The 9,293-nt window shown below is 40.0% G+C and overlaps 1 protein-coding gene across 1 annotated transcript; it reads left to right on the forward strand.

Moving 5' to 3' along the window:
- The first annotated feature begins 903 nt into the window (after nucleotides 1-903).
- Nucleotides 904-2,536, forward strand: LOC147527632 (rho GTPase-activating protein 24-like). The gene is made up of 2 exons (XM_086621479.1): nucleotides 904-1,157; nucleotides 2,329-2,536. Exons 1-2 carry the CDS (start codon nucleotides 904-906, stop codon nucleotides 2,534-2,536), a joined length of 462 nt encoding a protein of 153 aa, XP_086477605.1.
- The last annotated feature ends 6,757 nt before the right edge of the window (nucleotides 2,537-9,293 follow it).

Here is a 9,293-nt window from a genome sequence, read left to right on the forward strand (position 1 = left end):
AGCATCTCTATTACTTTTAAGATACACATTTAAAATCTGTGCATAGTTTGCTCTCCCTTTAGTTATAATCAAGTTATTTCTGTACTGTGCTTGATTCTCTTGTGACGGCAGGCAGCTAAAATAAACACTCCAGATTTACCCACATCAAACAGTTTTTCTAAGAGGAACAGAAATATATCTGATGAGTAGCCTATTTTTCCTTTAACCCCCAGCTTCTTGCCCTGGAAGCACAGTGACTGGAGCAGCCAGCCCCCCTCTCTCCGGAGCAGAGTGGATGCACCAAGGACGAGGCTGTTTGACATTGGTACCATTTTTCTCACGCCAAAACAGATGGAACACGTCTCTTCTCTAACGCCTGTGGAGGGGAACACAAGGCACCCCGTCCTCGCAGCGGGCAAAGCAGGGACCCTGCTCCCCCCACACAGCCCCAGGACTGGACTGGTGGTGCAGAATCCACCTTCCCACCCAGGAGGGAAAGCAGTTGAGGGCGGACAGCTATAAAATGGGCCACCCACAGATGTCACTCAAACGACACCGCACAGATCGAGGGTAGGAAAGCAGTAGTAGTTCCTGGAGATGAGCGTAAACCACCCGGGACAACGAAGGCAAGCAGGCAGGGGATGGGCGCAGCAGCTCAAGACCTCGACCCGCTGCGTACAAGAAGCAAAGCTGGAGCCTGAAACCAGATCCAGGCTCCAGCAAAATGGCCTATTTCCAAGTATTTGAAAAAGCTTCAAACAGCTGCGGGGAGGAAGAAAACTCTCACAGCCCGTGGCGAGGCAGAGCGAGACAGACCCGAAAACAAGGTCTCCTCTAAAACAGAGGAGGCATTGAGGCTTTGACAGTGCCCGGAGGGCACAGGGTGCTGGCTGGGCACGCTCAGCAGGCTCCCGCTGCTAAACCATGTTTGAGGAAAATCCTCCTTCAGGATATTTGACAAGGCTTTCCCACCCAGAAGACTCCCAAGAAACCAACACAGCCGTGAGTCACGTTCTGGGGGACCAGGAAAACACGGGACGTGTCCCAGCGGACAACAGCGACAGCTTTGCTTCGTCTGGTGACCTGTTGGCAAACCCAACCTCCCCGCAGCACCACCTGGCAAACCTGAAGACGCTGATGTCCAGGCAGAAGGCAGAGTACGAATCTAAAATCACAAGGTAAAAGATTTTAAAAACTATGAGGCATCTGCAGGGAAAGCATCTCTTCCTCCTGTGTGCAACCACTGCGGGGTCCTCATTGGCGAGCAGGGTCTATGGGTGCTGCCGCAGTCAATGCCCTCCGCGTCCCACTGGGAACGTCACCCAGGACCCAGCACTACAGGATTGGATGAGCAATTACTCAATTATTTGAATTCATTCTCACGGGAGGTGCTTCAGAAACTCCAGAGCATCTGTAAGATTTTTTGCAGGGCTGCACAGAGCTCTTGAAAAGCCTCTGGTCCAGTGGGTATTTTTCCTTTTGCCTTAATCCAATACCGAGTGTTTCTCTAGAAAAAAACACACGGTTTTCTTGGCAGCATTAGTAGTAAGTCGTTATTCTTTACAAATTGCAAGTCATGAATTTTAACAACTCTGAGGAAAGTGTTCATAAGTATTTTGCCAATTTCTAAGATTAGAAATTGAATATTTAGCCATAGCTTGTTATCGAAGCAAAAAGGCAGCAACATTTCCAGATTCCACTTTACAAACAGTGCTGCTTTTCTATTGTATAGTTAAATTAACAGTTTAAATATAACACCGTTAATTAGTTGTAAGTTACAGCTATGTCATGTGAATTGACATAAAATACTTCAACACGCATAGTTTCAACAGATGGCAAGTGGGTAACATTGAATTATGCTTTGCCTTGAACACTGTGTAAAGAAAAAAACACTCCATTTAATTTCTTGAAGGATCATTCATTGATTTTTTTTCTTAGTAAAGAAACTGTTCCTAGGTTTTTAACTTTTTTTTTAATCTCTTTGCTGTATTCTGCCTATATTTCCCTTTGCAGTTCAAGAGAACTGCAATATAAGCAGAATCCTCAGTGTTTCCTAAAACATGTTGCATTGCCATTTTCTGTTAGACTGTAGTATTCTAGTACATAAAAAAACCCAACCCAAAACTGACTCCTTTGGCCATAAGGTTACTTATATTTATTGTTAATTAGGATAACTAAAAATTGCAGCTTTTACTTTAATACATAACATGCTAAATTGGAAAAATATTGGGGATGCCATTATATTTATGGGAACATCTGTTAAAGAAGGCCAGCTTTAAAAAAGCTTGTAGCTTTATTAAGAAAGGGGGGGGGAAATCCTGTAATTTACCATGTCTGTCTCTGCAACAGCCTGGAGCAGCGGAACAGAGAGCTGCAGTCAGAGATTAAGGACATGCGTTCAAAACTGGGACAGCAGCGTAAGTGGTATGGTCTTGTGGAGATGAAAACACGAAATGCAGAGAGAGCAAAGGAAGATGCAGAGAGAAGAAATGAAATGCTCCAAAAAGAAATGGAAGAGTTTTTTGAAACCTTTGGGGAAATTAACAGATGGAAATAAACGGGAGCATGTTCCATTTGAAATGGAGCTACACTGTAGGAGAGAGAAAGGCCACATTCCGATTTCAGCGCATACTTCCATTTCAGAAGTGAAACAAATCCAACCGTAACCACCAGGCTGTCAATTATAAAATGAGTAGCTGATAAAAACTTGTTGGGATCCCTGAACTCCAGGATCTCAGCACCACCCTGCTAAATGCCAGGGATGCTTTCTCTTTTTCTTTCACCAGAAAAATCTTCCAGGCACGCTTTGCACTCCCAACTGCCAAGCCAGCGTGCGCAGCGTGCTGCGGAAGCACCCAGGTGCTTTTTGGCGAGCCTTGACTCTTGCAGCGATGCCCTGAATGCCCAAGTGGCTGAGTGGTTTCAATCAAAGGATGTTGTGCCTGCTGGAGTGTGTTTTACCAGCCACCCTAGAAGTCACAACGATATGGCATGGGCTTTGAAGAGTGCTGAGCTTGTATCTGCAGCCCAAAGTCAGCTGTTTGGGTTAGAGACAAATCCAGAGGAACAATGGGACAGCACGCACCTCCCAACAGCTCCCACCAGCACTCACGTGGCCCCGTGCCGGGGATCCAGGGCTGTAGTGCAATTCCTGTCCTCTCACTGAAGGGATATTCATTCATGGAAGAAGTGGGGCAGGTCTCTTACAAAGCCATTAGCTCCTCTGGATTATCATTAGCCCCCCCACAGGACTCCCTTAAGAAGACATTATTAGTCCCTGGCAGAGTCCCACTCCCTCCCTCCCATCTCTCCAGAGCCGCCTCTCCCCACACGAGAAGTGTGCTCACGATTGTGGTACCAGCACTAACGACACACACAGCTAAGCATCGAGAAAATAACCGCTGTTCTTTTAACCCGCTGTAGAAGAACTTTAACATGAGTGATGGCATCTGTATACGTAAAGCTGTACTGAACTTAAAATTACACTTTATAGGAGAAAAACATGTGGTTCATTATTTGCTCTTCAGCAAGATTAAATGTCAGTGACCATCTACTTCATAACTCACTGTCTCACTAAAGCAGCTTACAATGTGCAAGCAGAAACTCCACAGACGTTTTTCCTCTTCCCCAGAGAGAAGCAAGCAGCTTATTTGAAGATTAAATACGAGTGAATCAAAAAAAACAGTCTTATCCCACGAGGTTCATGGGGTGAAGCAGCCATGCCCTATTCCATGCCCAGGGCAACGCTGCAGGCTGCTCGTAAGCGCACACTGGCCGACCCCTTCCCTGCACTGCCTGGTCTCCGTGAGCACCAGCATTGAACTTGTTTCTTTGCTGCCTTACCGTCACACCAAGTAATCCTGAACTCAGCAGTTTTTTTAATTTGAATTCCATGCACTTAACATTCTTCTTGTTTCCACTTTTGATTTTTCATCTTCTGAGACTTCATTACTATGAAAACACCCCACTCTGAAGTCCTGCTTTCCTCAAAAATTATTTGACTCGTTTAATCAGCTCCCTCCCTCCTCGCCTTTCTAGGACTGTTCTGCCGACTTCAAGAACTTGCAGGAAATAGAAAGAAAAGATGTGGCGTGAGGCAAGGGACACACTTGGGTAATGCTTTGTAAAGCACTTCCCTGCATGCATGTCATAGTCCTGCTTGATTTATTTTTTTAATTTTGTTCCCTATTTAACGAATTAGTTCCTCCTCTGGAGCTGAAGAAGCAACCTGAAAAATATGCCATCATCAAATACCGGGGAGCTTCGGGACCTGGGGGCACCCCCTGCTTTATCCAATACCCTGTTGCAATGTCCTATAAGTTCTCCGTGCAAGAAACAGTGATGTGGCTGTAAAAATTGTTTCCGACTGTCCTAAGTGAAGCTTTTACAATGCAAAAGTCTGGCTGAAAGCCCTAGCTGGAGACAAGCAGCTATATTAACCCTTTGTTTAATATCAGAAAACCTCAACAAAAGCAATTTGTTCAAAGCAGCAGTTAAGTTTTACATCACCTTCCCCGCAGTTAGAGCAGACAGCTTTGCCACATGCCTGGACAGCTCATCACTGTCTTTGCAAGAATACTCTCTCTTCCTCAGAATAAGTACAATGGAACTATTTTTTCAAGTTAGCTGTACCTCTGTCTTGTTCAGTGAGAAAAAAGTGAAACACTACTTGTTTAAGCACAAGGTGAAGAGGAAACTCTTCCAAAGTCCTTTTATATATGTACACATATACACACAGACACACCCATATATAGCCAGTAGCTTATCTGAAACTGGGAAGGACAACCCAGATTACGATACTGTTTAAGCACATGGATAGAGAAAAAAAAATTCAAAATACACTTGGCAGTAAAATCAAGTGCTGTTGATGTGTCCAAATGCTCCAACTGATCAGGAGAAAGCAGCACCCACCTATCTCTTGAAGCTGTTCTTCATTAATTTCTCGTACCAATGCTTCCTTTTTGGTTAAATGGAAGCTAAAGCGGTAACTGAAACTTCATGTTTCAAGATAACGAAGAGCATACATCATTTTGCTTGCATAAAACATTCCACTTCAACAAGAATCCAGAAAAAAACAAACACTGCTACAGTAAATAAGACAGACTGCTCAAATGTTTTAAGTATACATATTTATTTGTAATTTTACAGTGGCTTTAGTACTGTTTTACGATAAGGTTTTTGAAGAAAAACAAAACAAAAAGCTTCAGAACGAGGCTTTAACTAGCACTTCAGAACTAGTTATTGACAGTTTTCCTTATGAAATTCTAGTTTTCTTAAAGAAAAAGCAATCCAAAAAACAAGGAAGCATGACTGCTGTCCATAAAAAAAAAAAAAAAAACAAACCACAAAAAAACTTTCTAGTCATCCTGAAAACAAACTCCAGCATCAGACAAAATAGCCACTGCACTGAAAGGAACATGTTCCTATTGCACAAGCATCAAAAATGAGATATGACAATCAAAGCCTAATTTCATAGGCAGAAGAGGCCACATAGTATCTATATAATTAGACTTCAAAGCACATGTTTCTTCTGAAATTATATATCATACTATAACTAATATTAAGGCCATAAAATCAGAACACTGTAACAAGTGATAGGGCTTGATGCTACTTTTTGTGACATCTGGTAAACAGAGGGTGAAAGAGGGCCAAAACAAGATGTACAAAGCATTCTGAAAGGAGTTAAAACTCAAAGGCATTTCCAAAGAAATTCTCAAGGAACTAAATTTTGGAGGGGGTTTATCTTGAGTCATTAGATAAAACTGGATTTCGTAACAAATCACTCAAGGAGCCTATTACACTCTTTAATGGCATGTGTTCTGCAGTACACTATAGAATATATTCTCTGGAATTCACATTTCGATTTGTATGAAAACGGTTAATTATTTCTATTTGCTATTATCTCTGTAAAATAGATGAAAATTCATATAATCTTTATAAGTTATCTTAATGACCAGGTAAGGCTTCACTGTACTGAGTTAACTGCACACAGGTATCTGTGGTTTGCTCTTAATTAGGGATCTTGATTATCCCTAAACTTCTAAGACCACCTGCAGAACCCAACATGTCACAGAATTTAAAGAAAGGGATAGTTCTGTATTGCTATCTTTTCTAATTGTGTTTTATTAGTGTATAAAACACCTGAAAGCAATAGCTCCAAAGAAGCAGTAACAACCATGGAAGTTTAAACATCTCACTTTAGGATAATCTGGGAATCTGATGAAGCTGAAAATGCACATTATAAAGTTTGGCTTGCCACCATTTAAGAAAATATAGGTATCAAAAACAGACAAATACACTGCTAACCATCTGTTACATTTTCTTTTAAAAAATTAGCACCAATTTAAAGCATCTGAATTCATAGAAAAGCTAGTGACACACTTGGTTTTCAAAAAAGATTTTCCCCATTAGAAGACACCACAGTAGCATATGCTCACAGGTATTAAATTAGCTTTGTTACCAGTAACAAATACGACTGTTCCAGGTAGCAAACAGAAAACGTTGTTCTTACCCGATCACTTCCTCCTCTGCTTTTTTTATTGTAAGAAACTATGGAGCACGAACTATAGACCCAGCCTGGGAAACAAATATTCGTGTACTTGCCTAAGAACACCCTAGAAAGTACCAGGGCTTGGACTGGTATTTCAGAGCAGGGACAGTGTCTTCCTGTGGTATTCAGAGAGCATCTGTTGCAGCAGAGCCCCAGTAAGCAGAGGTTCTGGCCTTACCACAGGACGTACAACTACCTTATAATGCATAGCCAAAAGTTAATAAAAAGGTTTTTTGTTTAAGAAAAAGAATCCTAGTGCTCATAGCTAGGTGATCCTGCTATGGGACAAATGTTGTCTCTTTTATAGAACAGATGGCTAGGTAGTCACATGGCTAGTCATGTCGCCTTAAAGGCATGTGAGTACAAGATGTTTCTCAAATGGTCTCTTACTATGTGTAAAATTTCAGCCCACAAAAAAAAATTCTAATTTAAAATCTCTGGAAACAGGTTTATATTTAAAGGGACATGCTGATCAAAGCTATCAGAATAGCAGAGACTGCAACCAAAAGTTAAACACATTAAGCATTTTTTTTGTCAGTCATTTTTACACCGTATACTGGTTGTATTTAGGAGAATCCTAAAGTGCTTCAAACACAGCAATTAATAAAGTTGATTTCTTTTGTGCAAAACTGCAAGCACCTTTTCAAAAAAATAAGCAGCAGCATCACGGAATAAAACTTAAATAGTTAAATGTATTTTCTCTATTTTGTTTTGAATTCTTGGACCAAAATAATTTGCCACATTTTCAATAACAAATTGCAGAAGAGCGCATTTTATTAGTTTAATTTTATACTGGATTTGTTATACATATACTGTTTGAAATAGCGGACCCAGGTAAATTTATATTCACAAAACAACACTGTAGGATTGAAATCCAACAACTAAAATTTTAGCTACAAAAATAGTAATTTTATAGAACACAAACAGAAACGATGGTTCTCTCTCCACTTTCCTCCAACACTAATATGAGAAAAGATGGTTTATCTAAAACATTAGTTTAGCTCCAGACATTTTTAGCATGCAGAGCAGGCAAAAAAAAAAAAGATTTGATAAGTTGTGTAATAAGCTTTGAGAACATCGCTATCACTCATGTAATAGACAATCTAAAATTATTGTAAAATAATAAGCCAGAATACGTTTTTTCTGTCATAGTTCAACATGTTAAAAAAAAAAAAATCAAAAAAATCTGGCAAAGCAAAGAAGTTACTATATTCATCTATAAGAACTCAAGACCAAATTCTGCATCTGAGTGCAGGTGTCCCTGGCTCAAACCCAGCTTTGAGCAGGAATTGCACAACAGACATCCCAGGAAAGAATTTGGTTCCCAGTATAAGGTATCACGAAGTTTAGCATCAAGCCCTGATAGAATCCATATGACATGTGTAGAACATACAGACAAAGGCTGTTCTGCATATACCCCCCACCGTGCTTTAGGTACTTCCGTCTCCAGTGTCACAACTCAAATGGGACACTCCACACAAACTGGATTGCTGCAAGACTGAAACCGGACTCCAAACCGGAGTTATGTTCAGTAAAGATTTGTCTGCACTTGAACATCCCAACTTCCAGCACACACCAAACTGGAGGACAGCACTTCTGCCAAAAGAAGGGTCATCCCCTCAGTTCTTGGAGACTCAGTATGTCAGCTATATTTTGGATGTCTAAATCCCACTTCATTTATAAAATTATAATTGTCAGCCAAATACAATCAGATCAAAAAAGGAAACAATTTAGCATTTAAGGTCTTTCCTTCATGAAACAAAAATTAATCAAATGAATCACTTTTTTTTTTTAAATAATTTTGAATACACAGGTATGCTCTGTTAGGACGAAATAAGGACAACGAAAACCTCAAGAGCCCTCTGGATCATAACAGTTTTTGAAACTTATCAACCAACTAGTTAATTTCTAGTTAAGGTATAGTTTATTTTTCATTATTTTGACAAGGAAACACAAACCCTTACTGGAAACATCACAAAACTTCTCAGGCTGTTTGCAAGCACTGGTTTCCTGTCCTTAGACTAGTTCACTTTGTATGATCCATGCAGACAAAGCCTTAATTTTGACATTCGTTTCTCATCTTTTTCAATAGAAAACTAAACCTGTCATATCACAGTATTTCCTCAAAGCACACTTGCAGGCTGCTTATCCAGATTTCAAATGCCGAGCTCCTCTTTCTACGTTTTTTTGAGGAAAAATGATATGAGCACAGATGAAATGAACTGTTTAAAACATACTCCATTTCTGCAATGCCATTCAGCTACTCAGTTTTCATATATTTAACATAATGTTTCTGGTAAATAATCTGATTGGTAGCCCTAGATCTCTTTTTTTTCTTTCAGGTGAGCAGTTAAGATTACAGATTGTATCTATGTTGATCACCACTTATTTTTTAGTCATATTTTATAAATTGTTTATGTATACTACAGTAGTGTTAACACTATACAAAGCCTCTCATAAAGAAGTAGTAACATTCATGTTTACAAAACTGAGCAGGTTTTTTAATATATATGTATATGTATACACACACTCACATATTCTTAATCTTTAAATACATATAAATATTTCAATGCCAAAGTGCAAAAAAAAATGGTCAATTGCATCTCTTTACATACATGATCTTAGTATTAGGAATAAAAGTGATTATATTGCACACCAAACTCTCTCTAAACTTTTAAACCCCTGTCACGTTACAGGTGCATTTTGTTTTCCATCAGCGATGAGGGTCTCAACCATCCCACAAACGTGGCACTGAGCTGAATCT

This window comes from Tauraco erythrolophus, chromosome 16 (assembly GCF_009769465.1).
Source record: "Tauraco erythrolophus isolate bTauEry1 chromosome 16, bTauEry1.pri, whole genome shotgun sequence".
In the NCBI taxonomy this organism is placed as follows: Eukaryota; Metazoa; Chordata; class Aves; order Musophagiformes; family Musophagidae; genus Tauraco; species Tauraco erythrolophus.